The 21,663-nt window shown below is 38.3% G+C and overlaps 1 protein-coding gene across 1 annotated transcript in view; it reads left to right on the forward strand.

Annotated features, from left to right (window-relative positions):
- The first annotated feature begins 1,953 nt into the window (after positions 1-1,953).
- VCPIP1 (valosin containing protein interacting protein 1) overlaps positions 1,954-21,663 on the forward strand; it is a 32,707-nt gene continuing 12,997 nt past the window's right edge. The window contains 4 exon segments of the mRNA XM_021002075.2: positions 1,954-3,259; positions 3,261-3,686; positions 3,688-5,029; positions 10,106-10,192. Of these exon segments, the coding sequence (XP_020857734.1) occupies positions 2,342-3,259; positions 3,261-3,686; positions 3,688-5,029; positions 10,106-10,192 (2,773 nt within the window). The 5' untranslated portion in view covers positions 1,954-2,341.

A 21,663-nucleotide genomic window follows, 5' to 3' on the forward strand; every position in this document is an offset into this window, starting at 1 on the left:
GCACCCTTTCCCACTTTTAATCAGCTTTACTACTTGCCTGAGGTTTGATCAAATACTATATGCAAAGTGCTGTTAGAGACTTAAAATGCTATGTTAGCATTCGACTACATATGAGCAATCATATTACTGTATATACTATTGTGGTGCTTTTTAAAAAATACATATGAACTCCACAACTGCTTAGAAACAGGATTTCTCTAAATTGAACCATTTATTTAACAAGCATTTAGTAAATGCCTACTATATGCCAGGCATTGTGAGAGAGACATCCTTACTCTGCAGAAAACACAGAGTTGAATTAATTCTCAGCAATCAGTTTTGGAAGAATTTATTTAAGTTGGCAAGGTTTGGCTATGGAGCCATTACATTATCACTCCAAATGCTTGCATTTGAAAATGAATTCTATGACAGTAAATGAAATAGTATAACTGTATTAAAAAACAAACAAAGATAACTTCGGCTTTAAAAAAAAGAGGAAGAATTAAGAGACAACAGGGATCGTTTTGCTTTTGTGATCTACAAGCCACTTTTCTTTTTTGGCTAAATTAGTTGACAACTATTGGAAGTGAATCAACACCAAGATCCTGGTGGGGGGGGGGGAACAACTAACTGCCTTCCAGAGCACTCATTTCATAACATTCATGTGATTAGCGTCAAAGCTGCTAATAGGACGGGCAGCTTCCTTGGCGGCCTCTGAAGCTCACATGACCTCAAGCTCAGTACTTTCTGTCTACATTTTGTGCCAAGTCTTACAGAAATGTTCAGGCAGTTTATCTAAGTCTCCAGAAAGCAACATCAGCATTTCCATGAAGATAAACTTTGTTCCAGAAAAGTGAAGAGTGCTGATGACAGCATAGTTTGTATGCCATATAGATATATATGTGTACACACCCACACCGGGGGCGGGGAGGGGGAGAGAGAAAATGAGAGAGAGAGAGAGAGAGAGAGAGAGAGAGAGAGAGAGAGAGAGAGAGAGAGAGAGAGAGAGAGAGAGAGAGAGAGAGAGAGAGAGAGAGAGAGATTGTGATTTATCAAGGTCCATCAGGAGGTAGGTGCACCGAGGGGAACGTGGTAGGATTAAGTGTGACAGTCCAGGTTAATGGCAGGCCACAAAAAATAACCCTTGAAAGGTAAACAAACACTTCACCTGGAGAGAGAGGCCTGACTGGCTGATTGTAGTCAGTCGGATTCTCTTCCCAGGAGCAGGTGGTGGCCCGGGCTGCCCCCCTTCCCCTGGCAGCCCACGCCTTCCCTGGTCCCAGATGACTCAGCTCTCTTGACCTTTATGTTGTGAGCTGCAAAGATGAATCGGAAAAGAGAAACTGAACTCATTTCCCGGAGTGATAGTTCCTAGCTAGAGAGGCTGCCTTCAGAGTCTCCGCCCTGGCTGGGAGGAGGGGCGAGGAAGGAAAAGCACAGAGGCTGAAAAGGCCAGGGAGGAATCCCCTGAGGCCACATGGGGAATCCCAAACCTTTCCTTTCTTCCCCATCCCCTGCAAACACCTATTGCTCCTCACCTCCTGCCAACCTCCCCACCCAATGCTTCCGTGGATGCTCATTTCCCAAAAGCTCTCTCTACTTCCATCAACCCACCCATGCCACCTGCTTTCTGTTCCCCAGCATATAACACCGGGTGCTCACCGGCACCCTTCCTTCTCCCAATCCTGCGAAGCGGTGGGGAAGTGCAACAGGTACCACCGTAGGGCAACCTAGGAAATGTGGTCCCTCGCTGGCTCAAGGTTGCGCCTTCAGGCGGGCCAGGGAGCGGCTCGAGACTACAACTCCCGGTAGGCAAAGCGAACCATCTTGTTTTTCCCCCGCAATTCTATAGTTCTTTACTTTCCCCTTCCTCTTCTTCCTTCGCTGGGGCCCTGAGCCGCACTGCCTCACGGCACTCGTAGTCCTGACCCGGCCCAAGCCTTCATTATCCCGAGGTCAGACGCACAAGCTGGTAGACTCTAATTCCCAGGGGGCAGAGCGAAGGCGGCGCCTGCGCGTTCTCCTCGGGAGGGCGTGTGTGTATGTCTGCGTGTGAGAGAGGGGTAGGGAGAGAGTGAGAGAGAGAGAGAGAGAGAGAGAGAGTGAGAGAGTGCGGGGTAGGGTGTAGGCCGTTACGTTCGGGGCAACGGCTACGACAGTGAAGAAGCAATTAGAGAAGCGGCGTCCAGTGCTTCCGCCTTCACTTCGGTGTCGGTGGGGGGGGCTGATAAGGAGAGGAAAGCGAATCTCCAGTCAGGCGAGCCGGGGCCTGGGCCGAACTGATCGGGGCCGGTGCGGGTCAGGGCTATGAGCCTTTGAGGGGTCGCCCGGGGCGCGGAGCGAGACCCGAGAGCGGAGAGCGATGTCTCAGCCGCCGCCGCCACCGCCTCCCCCTCCTCCACCTCCTCCCCCCGAGGCGCCGGCGGCGGCTCAGGGGGGGCTCGCGAAGCGGAAGGACCGACGCATCCTGTCCGGGAACTGCCCGGACCCCAAGTGCCAGGCGCGTTTGTTCTTCCCGGCCTCCGGCTCGGCCAGCATCGAGTGCACGGAGTGCGGGCAGCGGCACGAGCAGCACCAGCTGCTGGGGGTGGAGGAGGTGACCGACCCGGACGTGGTCCTGCACAACCTGCTGCGGAACGCGCTGCTCGGGGTGACGGGGGCCCCCAAGAAGAACACGGAGCTGGTGAAAGTGCTGGGCCTCTCCAACTACCACTGCAAACTGCTGTCGCCCATCCTGGCCCGATATGGGATGGACAAACAGACGGGCAGGGCCAAGCTGCTCCGAGACATGAATCAGGGCGAGCTGTTTGACTGCGCCCTGTTGGGCGACCGCGCCTTTCTTATTGAGCCCGAGCATGTCAACACTGTGGGTTACGGCAAGGACCGATCTGGAAGTCTGCTCTACTTGCATGACACCCTGGAGGACATTAAGAGGGCCAATCGGAGTCAGGAGTGCTTGATTCCAGTGCATGTAGATGGGGATGGGCACTGCTTGGTGCATGCTGTGTCCCGGGCCCTTGTGGGCCGGGAGCTATTCTGGCATGCCTTGAGAGAGAATCTTAAACAGCACTTTCAGCAGCATCTGGCTCGATATCAAGCCCTCTTTCACGACTTCATTGATGCTGCTGAGTGGGAGGACATTATCAACGAATGTGACCCCCTTTTTGTGCCACCTGAAGGTGTTCCCTTGGGGTTGAGGAACATCCACATTTTTGGCCTTGCCAATGTCTTACACCGGCCTATTATTCTCCTGGATTCCCTCAGTGGCATGAGAAGCTCTGGGGGACTATTCTGCCACTTTTCTTCCGGGGCTTATCCCTGCAGAGAAGTGCACTGGTAGAGATGGCCATTTGAACAAACCAATCTGCATCGCCTGGAGTAGCTCTGGCAGAAACCACTATATTCCTTTGGTTGGCATAAAAGGGGCTGCTTTACCCAAACTGCCCATGAAGCTACTTCCTAAAGCATGGGGAGTGCCTCAGGACCTCATTAAAAAGTATATTAAACTTGAGGAGGATGGTGGGTGTGTGATTGGAGGAGATAGGAGTTTGCAGGACAAATACTTACTGAGGCTTGTGGCTGCTATGGAGGAAGTCTTCATGGACAAACATGGTATTCATCCTAGTTTAGTTGCAGATGTTCATCAATATTTCTATAGAAGAACTGGGGTAATAGGAGTTCAACCTGAAGAAGTAACAGCAGCTGCAAAAAAAAGCAGTGATGGATAATCGCCTTCACAAGTGTTTGATCTGTGGTGCCCTTTCTGAACTTCATGTCCCCCCTGAGTGGTTGGCTCCAGGAGGGAAATTGTACAACCTGGCCAAAAGTACCCATGGACAGCTGAGGCCTGACAAAAATTATAGCTTCCCTTTGAACAATCTGGTGTGCTCATATGATTCAGTGAAGGATGTTCTGATACCAGACTACAGTCTGAGTAATCTAACAGCTTGTAATTGGTGCCATGGCACATCAGTGCGAAGAGTTAGAGGTGATGGTTCTGTTGTGTATTTGGATGGGGACAGAACTAATACCAGATCCACCGGAGGTAAATGTGGCTGTGGATTCAAACATTATTGGGAAGGTAAAGAATATGACAATCTGCCTGAAGCTTTTCCTATTACTTTGGAATGGAGTGGAAGAGTGGTCAGAGAAACAGTATATTGGTTCCAGTATGAAAGTGATGTGTCTTTGAATAGCAATGTTTATGACGTTGCAATGAAACTTGTCACCAAACATTTCCCTGGTGAATTTGGGAGTGAAATCCTAGTGCAGAAAGTTGTCCACACTATATTGCATCAGACAGCCAAAAAGAATCCTGATGACTACACTCCTGTAAATATTGATGGTGCTCATGCCCAGAGAGTTGAGGATGTGCAACATGGGCAAGATTTGGAGTCCCAACTTCCAACTAAAATTATTCTTACTGGGCAGAAAACAAAAACTTTGCACAAGGAGGAATTAAATATGAGTAAAACTGAAAGAACTATTCAACAGAACATTACGGAACAAGCTTCTGTGATGCAGAAACGGAAAACTGAGAAGTTAAAACAAGAACAAAAAGCCCAACCTAGAACTGTTTCCCCAAGCATCATTCGTGATGGGCCTTCATCTGCTCCTGCTACTCCTACCAAGGCCCCTTATTCACCAGTATCTACTAAGGAGAAGAAGATCCGTATAACAACAAATGATGGGCGACAGTCAATGCTTACACTCAAACCCTCAACAACCTATTTTGAACTTCAGGAAAGCATAGCTAGAGAATTTGATATTCCTCCATATTTACAATGTATTCGGTATGGTTTTCCTCCTAAAGAGCTAATGCCTCCCAAAGCTGGAATGGAAAAGGAGCCTGTGCCCTTACAACATGGTGACAGAATAACAATAGAAATCCTAAAAGGTAAAGAGGAAGGTGCTCAGCCCAGTGCAGCACACTCAGCACACACTGTGAAACATGAAGATATTGCTGTTACTAGCAAAATATCTTCTAAGGAATTTCAGGAGCAGACTGACAAGGAAATGTACTCCTTGTGCCTTCTGGCAACATTAATGGGTAAGATCAATTTATATTATGTAGCATATAGCTTCTCTGTAAAATGAAGAAAGTGTTTCCCCCCTTCTGTTCTTGAGAATTGTGAGTCTGTGAAAATCAGACCACGTATGCTAGAAAAAAATGGCTTGCTTTAGGTTTTTGACATGTCTGGGTAAATATGCCAGATTGCGAAGACGTGCTTTTGCTGTCGTTTGATTCCTTAGAACAACATAATTTATACTTGCAGCGTTTTTTAAATACCATGTCTGGCCTTTCATTTTCTTCGAAGGCTTAGGTGGCAGTTGAGTCTACCCACCTTTCCTCCTTTGATTTTTGTTTAAATTTATTGTGTTCCTGTGTTTAGGTCAGGTGATTCAGGACTTCCTGTCTGATGAATTGCAGTTTCTGGTGTTGATATTTCCACCCCACCCCCACCTAATTCAATGCTGATGTTGTCTTAATTCCTTTTCCTGTTCTTACCTCCTGACGTACTCCGGTTCACATCTTTTTTTAGTAGCTGTAAGTGCCTTCATTGGCCTCAGTGAATCTGTCTTGGATTGTAATAGAGTGCCATAGAAAGAGGTGGTAGTGATGGGATTGTTTTTGAAATATATTAGAGAGAATGGGTGTGACTTTTCCCTTCCATAGATGCAGCTGAAATTCATGAAAAAACCTCTTGTTACCAGTGAAATGTAATTTAAAGTTTTAGACAGTTTTGTATTCTAGCCAGTTTGAATAGGAATATTTATGACATTGCAATGAAATGTTGCCAAACAAATTTAGACTTTTCTTATATTTTTATTAAAATTAGTAATTTGACCAGAATACATGGTGATATGATATGAAAAAAAAACAGATGTAGACACCAGTAGTTCCTGATTTTTTTTTTTTTGAAAGATTTCTGATTTCCACATGGATAGTGTCATAAGTGGTTGCATTCATCAAAATGCTACTAAATGGCAGTGTTTCTTTACTTTCTTAGGTAAAGACTCAGTTTTCTTTCTGAACTACTAATTTTGGTGTTTTAGTAGTTATGGGAACTAAAATCTTTTTAATGTATTGATTTAGTGGACAATATTAATTCAGAAATTTCATTTACAATGCAAACTCCTCTATAAACCAACTCATGATCTTATAAAATTACCTAGGCAATCACTTTGTCTTAGTTTGTCCCTGCCCTGCAAATTTGTGGTGATATTACAGAAAGAATTTTATTTGAATGAATGTAGGGAATGTAAATTTTTGAGTTAGAGCTAAACCTCTTTAAATCAGTTATTTTGTTTACATAAAACAAATGTTAGTTAAATGTGGTATTATTGTTTATAAACATCCTCTTCTGTGAATGCTTTATTTTCATAAATATAGACACTTAAGTTTGTAGATTTGTAACTGAAAGGGATTTTAAACATTATCTACTCCAAACTTCCTAATTTTATGTATGAGGAAACTGAGGCTCAGACAGGGTAAGTGATTTTCTCAAAATTGTAGTTACAAGTGGCAGAGACAGAATTTGAACCCGGATCTAGTATTCCTTCTGCTGACCTTTGCTTAAGAGGCCATTTATTATAACTGTGTTTAAACACAATGTAAGATATTAATAAAATGTGACATTTTTTGAAGTGTGTTGTTTATAATTTTGAGTTCCTTTTTTTTTGTTTTAGAGAGGCAATTGGAGTTAAGTGACTTGCCCAGAATCACACAGCTAGTGTTATGTGTCTGAGGCCACATTTGAACTCAGGTCCTCCTGACTCCAGAACCGGTGCTCTCTGCACTGCACCACCTAGCTGCCCATGTAATTTTGAGTTCTGATCCTAACTTTGTCATTAGCTGTAGCTTTGAACTTGTGTCTCAAATTTTCTTACCTGTAAAATGAAGCATTTGGACTAGGTGATATCTAAGGTCCCTTCCAGTTCTAACATTCTGTGTTTATCTTGAGTATCTATTCGGCAAAGGATGGAGAACACTTGGTACCTGGACTGAAGAGACTATTAAATGATGGAGCTCAGGATGGAGACAGAGTATGAAGGATGTTTTGTTTCTTAAAGGACCATAACTAAGTAAAGCTGGTGATAATTAAGAAAAATACCTTATGGTGCTTCTGGCACTTTACTACTTCATTTTATTTCCATCCTGAGTTGAAGGATTCCTGTGGCTTTACAGCTTTTACCAGTTAGAGACTAACACGCTTTTACCGTGTAGCAAATATCAGCAATATATAATTTTGAAAAAACATACCTTTAAAAAAAAGAATAATGGATGACGTACACACATTAAAACAGGTGACTTTTAGTATCTTCCATTAAAAAATGTTGACAACTAATAGAGACTTGTGGCATTATTTTATAGGGCTTTTTGGTTCAGAATATCAATATATCAAATTCATTTTATCTACATCAGAAAAGCATTCGTATCTCAGGTTCATCTACCCTATGACTAATATTGGTGATTGGCCACAGTGTAGAGCTGATTTAGGTGAGAGAGAGAATAACTTATTTTAGAGTTTTGTAAGCAGCGGTATGATACCTTTTGTGTTTATCTATTTTCATACCAATGATTATTCACTTTTTAGGAATGGAGTGATGTTTTTGTTGTTTGATTTTGAAACCTCTTCCTAATTCCACAACAGCCCATAAAGAGCAGTATGGATTTTAAGTGATTTTGTTAATTTACTATATATTTTTAAAATCTTAAAACTCCTTGAAATTGGATACACTCAGGCAAGTTACAAAGCCAATGTTGGGAATACTTGTAGATGTAGTTGGACCTGAATATGATCACTATATCTCTGAATTTTTCTTTAAAATGTTGGATAAAAGGCAGTTTTATAAAATTGAAATGACACTTTAGTACCTCACTGTACTTCACCTTCTTTCCCTAGGTCTTCATGGACTGTTACGTACTGTATACTTCTAACAGGGAAGCATTCATAGCTTTGTATAAACCATCATTAACAGTGTTTGTATCTGCTTTTGCACAGTGCTGTATTGTTTATGTTTTACATGAAAACATGTTTTCTGAAGTCATAAGCTTTAACATTGATTGCATAGAGTGGATGCTCTTGAGAAGTTGGGTATACTAATAAGAGAGGCAAGCAGATGATTCCTGAGAGCTGTTTTAGCTAAATAATCTGTGTTATTAAAGAATGGGAATGAGAGAATAGATGATGATAGCCCCTTCATTTAATTCATCTTTGAAATCTTTTGTAGTGGAAACATTTTCCTCATTTGCAGTAGAAATTTGTATTTTGACAATACATTTCTTTAACAGTTGCAGATTCTTTAGTTCATAGCCGTGTTCATTTTTTGGTGAGTTTTAGAGTGTGTTGAATTATGAATTTTCATTATTAAATTGTACAAAATATGTAAAATTTTTATTTTGTGTTAATTTTAGGTTTCAAACTTTATAGTCAGATCTCAATTATAGTATTCACTGTATGAATTAGCAGCCAGTTTTAAATCCTTGACCATTTTACCATTAGTATTCAGAATACAAACCTCTTCTGAGGAAGGGTTAGAACTTGACATGCCACTGCTGTGGGTTGTGCTGTTTCTTGAATTAAAAAAAATGTGGCATCATAGGATGGTAGATTTAGAGCTGAAAGGGACCTTAGACATCATCTGATACAACTCTCTTATTTTATAGATGAGGAAAATGCAGCCCAGGAAAGGTATAGTGCCTTAACGAGGTCACTTAGACAGTAGTAAGAAGCAATTCTGCGATTAGAAGCTATCATTTGACTTCAAATCCAGTATTATTTCAGCTGTGCCATTCTGCTTTATCATTAAAATGACAAGGTGGTTGTTGGGAATTGATTGAAAAATCCAGTTGCTAATTTTCCAACCATAGATGTGAGAAGTTAAAGTTGAGATAGGTAAACTAAGTAAGAATGGACAGGGAAAGAGGGTTTATAATTCCAACTGTGGTACTGCAGGGGCTGGAGTCAAGAGCCAGTGAGAGCATGGGAATATTGGAAATGGGAACTAATTGCAAAGTATGGGTCCCTTGAGATTGGTAATAAGTTTTAGCCAAGTGCCACCATCCCTGTTTTCCTGACCTCAGTTCTCACTTTTTCACCAATGTTGCTTATATTTGGCAAACTTATAAGAGGAGTTAGAGAATTTGTCCTGAATGTGGGATTTTCTGTAGGAAGAGGAAAAAAAATTTGGTGAGTTGGAAAAGAGAGAGTATTGAACATAAAAGGCCTATGGAAGGCCTTCAGTGAAGGTTGAAGTGGTCATTCAGTCATTAAATATTTGTTAAGTGCCTACTGTGTGTCAGGCTTTGCGAAGCGTTGAAGACATACAAAGGCAGAAGATAGTCCCTGCCCTTGAGGAGCTCCAAATCTAATAGGGGAGACTATGTGAAAATAAACTATGTTAATCAATCAATAAAATTTATTAAGCATTTACTATGTGCCAGTCACTGTGCTAAGTGCTGTTTCAGGAAATTATCAAATGAGGGAAGGCACTAAAATTAAGAGGAATCAGGCAAGTCTTCCTGTAGAAGGTAGGATTTTTGCTGGGTCTTGAAGAAAACCCAGAGGTAGAGATGAGGAAAGAGAACAGTACATGCATGGAATGGAAATGGGGAAAAAATAGTCAGAAAAGGAACAGAAATAGAATCATGAATGCTTTGTGTAGCAGTAGGCAAGTTTTGCTGGGGGAGGTTATAAAAGAAATAATTGTCTTTATTTTTTGGCCCATTTATTTCAAGCAATAGTTGATAGTGGTAGCTCACATTTAAATGGTGCTTTATAGTCTATTAGTTTTCACATTTTTTTAGTGGGCAAATCACGGATCTCTGAACCTCAGTTTCCTTATGGGTAAAATGAGGATAATAATTTTTGCATTTTATACCTTGTAGGACTATTGTAAGGACAATCCTTCATTATGAATATTAGAGTTGTAAGGGACCTTAGGGGTCATCTAGTCTTAAACCCATCATTTTCCTTAGCTGTGAATGGATAAAATGGTTTCATCACAACGCCCCCTTCTAAAACCATTGTTTTTTGCTCTAGATCAGATAATAAAATGAATTCTATCAGGTATTGTGGGCTGTGGTACCAATATTGACTCTGGATCTGTTTTTGTTCTACAGGAGAAGATATCTGGTCTCATGCGAAGGGACTTCCTCACTTGTTCCAACAGGGTGGGGTGTTCTACAACATAATGAAGAAAACCATGGGTACAATTTATTTCTAACTTTATTCTTGAATAATATATCTACTCAAGTCATTTTTACATTAGGGAAGTTTGCATTTAAGTGAGTGTACCTTAAAAAAAAATCTGGATGGTAGCTATCATCAGTATATAGTAGCCAAATCAGTTAATATGTTATTACACTGACATCTGTTGGACAAATATTTTTCTTGCCACATCATCACTAAAAATGTTCAAATAATTTGATCTTTCTTACTTTCTCCTTATCTAAAAATTGCCAAGTGCTAGGAGTAAAACAGTTGAGTAGTTTTTTATAGCTCTTATCAGAAAAAATCCATGGGTTATATAATAGCTGTACCCCACGATTAGCAAGTTATGGTTGTAGAGTAAAAAGCAGATTGACTAGCAAAGTCAGTGAGATAATCAGAACCAGAAAATATGCGAATTTTTTTTTATTGAGTATTATAATAAGCAATTGTATTTGAGATTTTCTGGCCCAACTCTATTAACCACTAATTAACTTTTCCCTCCCCTTATGCCTTATATTCTTGGTCTTATAGACAGTAATGTATATGTATACATATATACACATGTGTGTATGTGATATATGAATGTATTTGTTATATATACATATACAGATATGCTTAGAGTCATAGGCCACACATCTTTTTCTCCTTTGCTCACTAACATATAAATCCTTTTCCTAAGTTCTAGGGATATTGTCCAGGCTTCTATTTCCTGTTCACTGGTCTTATGAATTAACATTTACTTTTTGGCTTATCTGGGTCCCACTAAACTTTACATTATAGTTTCATTCTACTTAAAGTAATATTTTCCTTGCTTTTGTTAGTATTTTCTTGATTATGTTCCTGGTTGAAATACCTACTTAATATTTACCCTTATGAGAGTTCTTAGCTATATGGGGAAGAAAAGTAAATTACTGAAGTTTTGTTGCATTAAAATCCAGCCATTTGTAATTGAATCTTCCTGTTAGATTGTCTTCTAATCTGTTTCTTGTAGAATTGCCATTGAAACAATGGCAACCATGCATATTGTAGATAAGTCAGGTTTAATTGCATATAGGACAGTTTTACCTGGCAAATATTATTTGGTGTTCCAAAGGATCATTGTATGCTACATTTTTCACTCACATAACTCCTCTTCTCCTTCCTCTCCCACCCCAGGAAAACCCCCAAACCTACTACTAGACATACAATCAGCATATAGTATAACTAGATTGTTCAAATCCATAGTAACAAGTATCCTGAGATCTTTGTGCTTTGCATCATAGTGGGTACAGAAGAAATTTAGTGTTACTTTTGGAATTTGGGGAAATATTCAAAATAAATGACTTTAAAAAAACCCCTCTAGATTTTATATTATATTAAACAGAAGTTATATTTTATGTTATATATTAATCAGAGGTTAGGGTAGCTATGTATAGAAGTGGATAGAGTGCTGAGTCAGGAAGACTTATCTTCCTATGTTCAAATCTGGCCTCAGCAGCTAGTAAAGCTGTGTGACTCTGGGCAAGTTGTTTAACCCTGTTTGCCTCAGTTTCTTCATCTGTAAAATGAGCTGGAGAAGAAGATGGCAAACCATTCCAGTGTCTTTGCCAAGAAAACCCCAAATTGGGATCACAAAGAGTAGGATACCACTGAAATGACTGAAGAACAAGAACAAAAGAGACTAACTATAAAAGTGTAGTTCCACAATTTTTAAGCTGAGATATATTAATCAAATTTATAAGGATATGTAAGTTATAACATCAGATAACTTGAATGACCATGAATGAAGGTGGTTATGTGGGAATGATAAGATTTTTAATGTGCAGTAACTTAAGTCTAGTTTTTATAATATGGGGAGGTTAAATATTTTAGTTAAGTGAGTAATTTTAATAAAACTTTGTTAAACTGATATCTGTACTCAAAGTGGTATGAAGTTTGAAGCAGCTGCCTGTTGGCTGCCCCATTGTTTGATAGAGTGATTGAAGAAACTACCTGGGCTTATTTGCTCTCATTTTTCTTGGTTCCTAAGCTTTGAATGGGAGAGACTTAAAAGTTACATTTAGTTTTGATGGAAAACATTATCAGTTCTTGAAAATCACACCAACCTACTGAAAAAAAGTTATTTTTCTTACCTGGTAGAAATTAGTTTTAATTCTCTTGCCATAGAAAAACTTGAAAAGTGAAATGTGTTTTCTGGACAAAGTATATTCTAGATAGGACAGCAATTCTCCTTCATTTTCTTTCTTTTTTTTCCCCCTCCTTCATTTTCAGAAAGAAGGGGGCCAAATATGTTTTAGATTATTCTTCCAGTGGTAAAAGATTTAACTCTAAAAGACAAAAAGATTTATAAATTAAAAGTATTCATAAAGCTAAAATAGCTTTGTGTGCTTTGAAAACATTAAAAGCCCCTGTTCTTTTTAAAAATCTATGAGATTATACAGGATGAAGAATTATGTTAAATTATGCTTATTTTTTGCTATTAAAATATTGTGAATTCAGACTTAGAATTGTAAATAAACATTAAATTTTGTGTTGTGCAGAGACTAAAACAGGTTGGCAGTAAGTATATTAAAATGCAAGTTTGAATTATTTCAATATTCAGAATTTGTGATAATTATTAGGAAGGGTTTACAAATTTTACTGTTTTTTTTTTACAAATTTTACTTTTATCATCTTGACAAAGGATATTGACAAATATTGTAAAGAAAATTGCAAGGGAGAATTTAACTTTCCTTGTTTTTAAGTACTTCTGCTCTCTTTTATATATGAATATCATTCATATTTTTACATTTAAAATGGATTTTTATTCATATCTTTTGTTTTTATATTTCCTGTTTTCCCCTTAGATTTTTCCCCTCTTTACTATCCAGAGAACCATCCCTTATATAATTTTTTCTTAAAAAGAAGAAAAAAATATCAGCGAAGTGATCAATTTATCAAAAAATTGTGACATCATATACAAGGTTACAAACTCTATCTAGCCTCTTCAGAGTAGTGGGTGGGGGGTATGTTCTTATAGGTCTTCTTCAGAGCTTTATAATTTCACAACTTTTTGTTTTAATTGTTTTGTAGTTCTTTCCATTTACATTATTGTAATCATTGTGTATACTGTTTTCCTGGCTCTACTTAGTTTCTTTGCAGTTCATGTCTTTCCAATCTTCTCTTTGTTCATCATATTTATTGTTTCTTAGAGCTTAGTAATATTCCATTATATTCTACAATTTGTCTAAGCCCTTCCAAATAATAGGCATTTATCTATAGTTTTTTGCAACTACAAAAAAAGTGCTAGTAAAAATTTTTGATGTATTATTGATATTGTTCTTATCTGTAGAGGCATTCTTATCTGTCTAGAAAGTCTTCCTGCAAGCCTGTGGGTCTTGGGTTAAAGTCCTTCATCTGACACCTACTGGCTGTGTGAATCTGAGGAAATAATTTAGTTGCCTAGTACTATAGGCAACTCTCTAAGACCACAAGTTACAGAAAAGGGACTGAGGCAGTAGATGTAGTAGCAGATGATTATAATCCCTGCTGCCAGGGAGGCTGAGGCCAATGGATTGCTCATTTCTAAGTTGGAGTGGGCTAAAGTCATTGGGTGTCTCATGGAGTCTGGTACCAGTATGGTGAGCGTCCAGGGAGAGATCATCACCTGTAATTTCAATATTTGAAATATGCATCCTAAAAATACAGAGTTAAAGTTGTCTGTTATTTTAGTTAAGCAGAGCAAACCTAAAAGAGAAAATAAAGTGTTTTCATAAAACCATATAGAGTGGAAGTTTTAGAAGGCCACAAAAATGTTTCAAAAATGTATCATCTGATCTTAGATATAGAATCCTAAGGGATCTCAGACACCAGCCAGTCTATTTTACTCCATCATGTTATAATTAAGGAAATTTTGGCCTGGGAAGGCTAAAGTAATTTGCAGCAGAGGTTGAATTTCAGTCCAAGTCCTCTGACTGTAGAGCCAGTGCTTTTACCAGTGTACCCTCTCTCCCTCTCCTACATCGGCTGAATTAGAAATAAAATTAACCAACAAATATTTATTGTGTCAACTATGTCTGACTTAGGCCCTAGGGATACAAAAACAAAAATGAAACAGTTTGTATCTTTAAGGAAGTTATTTTCTATTGAGAGAAAACACATATAATGGTTGATTGGTGACTGCTTATAGAAACCAGCCTACTATGTGTACTGATTGGCCCCAGACAAAGATTGTGTTTCAACTTCACATCCCATTAAGCCTGTCAAGCCATTTTACCTTCTTCTTGCTGCCTTGTGCCCCATCCCTCCTTTCTTTCTGCTCCCTAAAACCTCTTCTTTTCCCAGTCCCTCTGTATATGTTGCTTTCTATTGTTAGAATGTAAGCTCTTTAAGGGTAGAGGATTTCTGGTTTTTTTGAATTTGTGTGCTCACTGTTTTGCACAGTGCTTGGCCATCTGTAAGTACTTAATACATATTTTTTCATTAATTCAGAGGTGAGGAGAGGGAAATGCATTATAGGCATGGGTACAACAAAATCATGTTGCAAAATCATGGAAATTGGAGATAATGTGTCAAGTGAGAAACAGGAAGAACGACAGTTTGCTGGACCATCGAATTCATGAAAGAGTATAATCTATAGTGCTGGAAAGGTAGGTTGGAGCCAGGCTGTGAAGGCTTTAAATGTCAAGCAGATGAATTTGCATATGATGACAGAGGTAATAAGGGGCCACAGGAGGTTATTGAGCAGGGAAGTGACATGTTCAGACTTGTGCTTGAGGACTATCACTTTGGCAGATGTGTGGAGATTTGGAAATTGGAGGCGGCCAATTAGAAAGCTGTTGTGAGGCCAGATGAGATGAGAAGTGATGAGGCCTCCATAAATTAATGCATATAGGTCATTTTTCATTGTTACTTTCAAAGCTTTTTTTTTTCACTGCAGGCCTCAGAGGGTTCAATTCTTTTGTGTGATAGTAAACAAAGGTATAATAGTTTGTATGCTTGTTAGTAAACTGCGTTTTAAAAATATTTAGAATTTGGACCACAAATGCAGACTGGTTTTCTCTTTAATTGTAGTGATTTTGCGGAGTTTTGTGTACATATGTGAAAAGAGAATGTTAACTTTTTTTTTATTGTGAGCATAGAAGGCCTGGGTTCAAGTCCTGCTTCTTATATGAACAATGTGACTATGGGCAAGGCATCTCAGTTCCCTGGGCAACTAAGACTCCAAGTTACAGATGAGTCATTGACATACATTGAGGAGTTACCACATTGGGTATGAAATCACAGGTCCAGACTCACCTCTGTTCTCCCTCCAAAAAAGGGGGAAGGTTATGTATAGTTAACTTGTATATGTAGTGTTATAAATTATTTTAAAAATGGAAAGAAAAGAGTTTTTTAAAATATGTCTTTAAAAAAGATAAAAGATGTTTATCAGATATAAAAGCTTGATATAATTGAGTTAACTTGGATGTAAAAACTGATAGAGGTACTTTATTTTGTGTAATAAATAGTCAGACTTCTGAAACATGTCTGACAGCATATCTAGCATTCCATAGTCATAGTTCCACATGCCTCCAAGGAAAGGTGATGTGGTACATTTCCTCATTTCTTCTTCCTTTAAGACACTTTTAATGTTAAAGAAACTTTAATATATATTAGAGCAGCTCTTATTGTTACTTTATTTGTAGTAATTATAACTTAAACTTTTGTGATGCTTTGTGTTTTGTCAGCATTGTCATTTGGGTCTCATTCATTTTGGGGCAAATCAGGTCAGTGGTACAGGTAGGACTATCCCCATCTCCAGTTACCACAGATCCTTTCCTTTCTTAACATAGCCCACTTGTGACCTGTGTGACGTTAGGCAAGTTATTTCACCTCTATGTGCCTGTCTGTCCTCAACTGTAAAATAGAATTTGGACTAGATGATCTGTTAAGTTCCTTCCAGCTTTAAATCTGTGATGTTTTTTCCTTGCATTTCTGACTTTAAATTATACTTATGCCTATCACATGTTTTCATGTATTTTAACTTAGTTTTTCATGTAAGTCTTCCTCATTATGATTGCAAAGTTTTTAAGGATAAGGATTATATATTGGCCAATTTGCATTTTATTAAGTGGCTACTATGTGCCAGATACTGTGCTAAACACTGAGAATACAAGGACAAAATTGAAATCGTCTCTGCCCTCAAAAAGCTTATGTTTTAATGAGGGAGGCAACACGTACATATTTAGGTCTTTCCAAGGCACCTACAAAGCAAACAGGCAGTGACTTTTAAAGGGAAGTCATTAGCAGCTAGGGAGACCAGGAGAAGCTTCAGACAGAAAGTGATGTTGAGTTGAGTCCTGAAAGAAACCAAAGGGGCAGTTAGGTGGTGCAGTGCACAGAGCACTGGCCCTGGAGTCAGGAGGACCTGAGTTCAAATTTGACCTCGGACACTTACTAGCTGTGTGACCCTGGGCAAGTCACTTAACCCAGATTGTCTCCAAGAGAGGAAGGAAGGAAGGAAGAAAGGAAGGGTGGACTGAGGTGAAGAGGAATATTGTATGTTCTTTTCAGGCATATGGAGTACAGACAGACGGAAGATAAATATTGTGAGTGAAGAATGGCAAGTAGATCAGTATGGCTGGACCATAGAGAGCATGGAGGGGAGCAAGAGTAAACATAAGAGACTGCAAAGTTTGGAAGGAGCCAGGTTGAGAAGAGCTTTAAATGACAGACAGGAGTAGAATTATATTTGTCCTAGAGGCAGTAGGGAGCTCTGGAGTTTGAGTAGAAGGGTGACATGGTCAGACCCATGCTCCTGCACTTAAGTAAAACTCTGTCTATACCCAACAACAGCAACAACGTATGTATGTATATGTATGTATATGTATATATAGTATATATTATATAGATATATAATTATATATTATACAGATGTGTGTGTGTGTGTTAAGTGCTGAGTTAGTAAGATGATGAAGTTTATAAAGAAGATTCAACATACCATAGGATTTTGAACTGCTTTTCTGAATCATAAAAAAATTATGTCTATTATTTAGCATTAAGGTAATTTTATGCTAATTATATGAATTTGGATAATCCACATGTGATATTTATTTCATAATTCTCTGCAGCAGGACACTCAATCAAAATGACCCCTTTCCTGTGTATGTCAGATAATAGACATTCACTGTATTAGGTACTGTAATAGCTGGGAGTTACAAGGATGTTAGAAACTACTAAACCAAGAATGATTTTTATTCTTTAATAGCCACAGTTGGTTTGTAGAGAGGAGAAGTTATCTTACTATCATCTAGCAGAAAGTTATGAAGGTAACTGTACAAACAGAAACTCAGCAGTTATATTCTGTTTCCTGCACTAAGGAAGTCCAGATTCATTTAGAATGCTAAGAAATAGATTCATTATTCAGGGAGGACAATAAGTTTAGGTTGTTGTTCTGTAAACTTTTTTACCTGGTTGATACTATGGAAAAAAATCATTCCATATTAGGGTATATTGAATCTTCCAAAGTATTTGTAGACTTTGAATTTTATTCTTGAATAAATTCCTTTCTCATATTTGATAGCTAATCTGTAAAGCATCATATAAATGTCAGCTGCTAGTATATAGATGTGATGGTCTTGAAGATAGGAAAGGAGATAAGGTATGACTATTAGTCACAGTTTATCCTTAGAAAAAACCCCATGTTATGAGAACTTGGCAATTTGGCTTTAAAGCTAAAAGGTTACAGATGAATTACCACTTAACCCTTTTTGATGATCAAAATAAGTGGATGAGAAAAGAAGAGAAACTATTTTATGTTATTAGGTTAGTTAGATGTTTGAAGCCATTTGTTTTAATTCAATAAGCATTTATGAAGCGCTAGTACTGTGCTGTGTGCTAGGGAATGCAAAGACAAAAAATGAAACATTCCCTGTCCTCAAATAATTTACATTCTGTGGAATTCTAATTACTCTTGGGATACAGGGTAGAGATGAAAACTTAAGCATTGATATGTCAAAATATCCCCTCTCCAAATGTTAGAGAATTGAAGGAACTCCCAAGGGAAGGATGCACGTGATGCATTTGTACTCAAATGCAAACATGGGAATATAGTAAAGGAAATCACAGAACCTGAATCCAAGGCACATGGAGATTGGGAATGGAGTATAGGAGCTGGAGAGAACCTTAATCTGATTTATCAAGGAATCCAAGTGTCTTGCTGTAAGAGAGGCATAACCCAAAACTGAAAGGGGCTTTGAGAGAAAACAAAGGCAGACAGCAGTGGGGAAAAAAAAGAATATCCTGGTTGCTAATCAAATTAGATGGGCTAGGAAACACCAAGGTCCTGGAGACAAAGGGCAAACAAGAAGATCAAGTCTCCAGGCTGTAATATTAGAAGAATGTTAGAGAATAGCTATGGCCCAGTGACAGGAAAAAGAAAAAAAGGATTCCCAGGGAGAGAGCCAGAAAGATGACAGCTGAGTAGATGAAGAAGTATCCTTGGAAAGTCATCTCTTTTTTAACCAGAGGAAAATATTAGTTGTAACTTGGGGCTCATCTGTTTCCCTCCTGAATATCAGAGCAGTAAGTCATCTAGTCTGATCTAGTCTCATTACATCTAGTCTCATCTGCAAATGATGTTAATTATGGCTCATGGACCTTAAGTAACTTACCCAAGGTCACAGAATAATAAAGTAGTAGATTGGGCTCTAATCCAAATATTTTAAATTCATGTCCAGTCATTTTTCTAATATACCTTACACTAACCACCCACAGGGGTGGGAAGGAAGAAAGTAGGGCAGACACATCAAGGCCTAGAAGAATGGCCTTTGTTCCCAAAATTGGAATAGCGTATGTTAAGAACTCTTAGGTTCTTTAAACTGGCTCTAAGATAGCCTTTCAAAAACTACATTCAGATGTTTTTGCATCCTGTAATTTCCTCACACTACTATAGTTTGGTTATTTATCTGAACAGAGTGTGTCTTAATCTGTCGGTAGGCAAGGTGGTGGTGGGGAAGAGTAAAGCAAGAGAAGTGGGGAGGGCTGGAACCCAGAGTCTGTAATAGACTCTTATTTATTACCCTTGGGTAGGTAAGAATAAACTATATAGACAAAACATGGTTGTCATACTCCATTCTGGAACAACTGGTGATGGATACTTTAAATATTTTCATAGAATAGAATAGATGACTGTGGACCAAGAGTATATTCTTTTAAAATAGAACATTTACCTTTTTCCCTTAATGAACACTACTGTGAACTTTCCCTTTACAGAATCTTAGTTGTACAGAAAACTGAATTAGCTGGCAAAGGACATGGGTTCTAGTCTTAAGCTCTTGGGTTTTTTTTTTGTTTGTTTTTTTTATAAGCTATATAACCTTGAACAAATTATTAAACTCTCTCAGCCTGAGTTTTCTTATTTATAAAATGAGGGCTTGAACTAGAAGATTTCTGTGTTTAAATAAAAAGCCTAAGGTAGTATAGTAGAAGCCTCAGTTAACTGAGATGTAGTTTACTTAAGAAGTATTTTTGAGTGTATGTTGTGTATATAGGTTGGTTGAGGAATGAGATACAGAAGTATTAGACATTCACTACCTCTGAGGATCTTAAGAGTCTAGTTGATGAAATCAGACATATACCAGTTTTTAAAAAAATTTTAAATAGATAAAATAAACAAAAATTTCCAAGAGTAAACTGAACCAAAAAAAGACGTGTTTACTATAAACATTTCATTTTGTTGGTTTTTGAGGTATGATATACATATAAATCATAAGCAGCACTACCATATTTACCAGCTTGGTATCTCTTCATGGTGCTAGAGTCAGTCCCAATATCCCCCAAATGCTCAATGCAGTATGCTATACTGAGTATAGTCTCCCTTCTCTTCCTTTTGTCTTCCCCTCCCTTTCCCCAACAATAACATTTCTCAGAGCTGGCATCCACGAACAAAACTTCTTTTTCAGGGGAAAAAAGGACCAGGGATTGTTTCTCGAGATAGGTAGATAGAAAGCACACAGCTTTTATAGGCCACAGATCAGAGGATCATACATTTAGAGCTGGAAGGGTCCTTAGAGACCATTGAGTTAAACTCTTCTCCAACTCTAACCCCCTCCCCCTAAGTTCACTGAGGGGTGTGAAAAGACAGACCCTCTACTTATACTATTAGTCAAAATGTGATTGGTTCACTTTTCTAGAAAGCAATATCAAATTGTTAAGGAAATGACTAAAAAGTTCCATAATTGTAACTCAGAGATCCCATTGTCAGGTATGTATCCCAAGGAAGTCAGCTACAGAAAGAAAGGTTCCATATATACCAAAATATTTATAGTAGTCCCTCCCTATTATTATTATTTTTTTTGGTCATAGCAAAGAACTAGAAATAAAGTTATTTAGACTGGCTTTAAGATAGCCTTACAAAAACTACATTCAAATGTTTTTGCATCCTGAAGTTTTTTCACACTACTGTAATTTGGTTATTTACCTGAACAGATTGTGTCTTAATCTGTTGGTAGATCCCGTTGATTGGGAATGCTTGCTATGGTACATAAATGTAATGAAATACTGGTGCTATAAGAAACTATGAACATGAAGAATATAGAGAAACATGCAAATGGATGCAAAGTAAAGTTCAGCAGAACCAGGAAAATAATATCAACTATGACTTTTAAGAATTAAATAGAATAAAAAACTTAAATTGAATACTGCATAATTATCATGATGCTTGACACTGAAGATGAGATTAGAAAATGTATTCTCCTTTGTAGAAATAAAGCGCATTTAGGTGTAAAATATGGCATATGTTGTCATATTTTGGTGATGTGTTGGGTTAGGTTTGATGAACGTTTTTTTCTTTGAAAAATGCTTTTTGTTCTAAGAGATGGCTCTGAGAAGGTGAGAGGGAAGGGATGTATTTGGAAATGAAAGTAATGTAAACTCTATGTAGTACTTAACCACCACAAGAACTGTTCTAGTGCCTTCCTATTTACCCCTGGGATAAAAGTCAAACTGTGCTGAGATTAAGGAGTGTTCGGTATATGCAGATAGTCTGGGGTGGGCCAAGATTAACTGTGAAAGGAATGTCATGTAAGCCAAGTCTAGGTGGGCTGAGGTGGGCCTAGTGCCTTGGGCAGAGGTGCTAGTGATCTGGGCTGCTGAAATGTATGGAAAATTCAGGGATTGGGTTGCTTTCAAAGACATGGTCTTTTCCTTTTAGAAGTCCAGGTTCCATCACCCCATCACTAGCATCTAGTTCAGTGCCTGATATACAGTAGGTACTTAAATGATTTTTTATTGATTGCCTGGAGTATTGAGTGTGTGGAGGGGAATATAATAAATGGTGGCACTAATAGAAATAGTTATCCCTTCCACATTGAGACTTTCCCCATAGTAGTTTTGATATATCTCAGGTCAGTGTGAGATGTTAAATGGGAATTTTGGAGGAGTTTTGCAGAAGCCACAGATGACACAGAAAAAGTTTAGAAACTCACAAATACATAAATATACATATAATATTATATAATATCAACAT

The sequence above is a fragment of the Phascolarctos cinereus genome, unplaced genomic scaffold (assembly GCF_003287225.1).
Source record: "Phascolarctos cinereus isolate Bilbo 61053 unplaced genomic scaffold, phaCin_HiC Scaffold_4;HRSCAF=312, whole genome shotgun sequence".
Lineage (NCBI taxonomy): Eukaryota > Metazoa > Chordata > Mammalia > Diprotodontia > Phascolarctidae > Phascolarctos > Phascolarctos cinereus.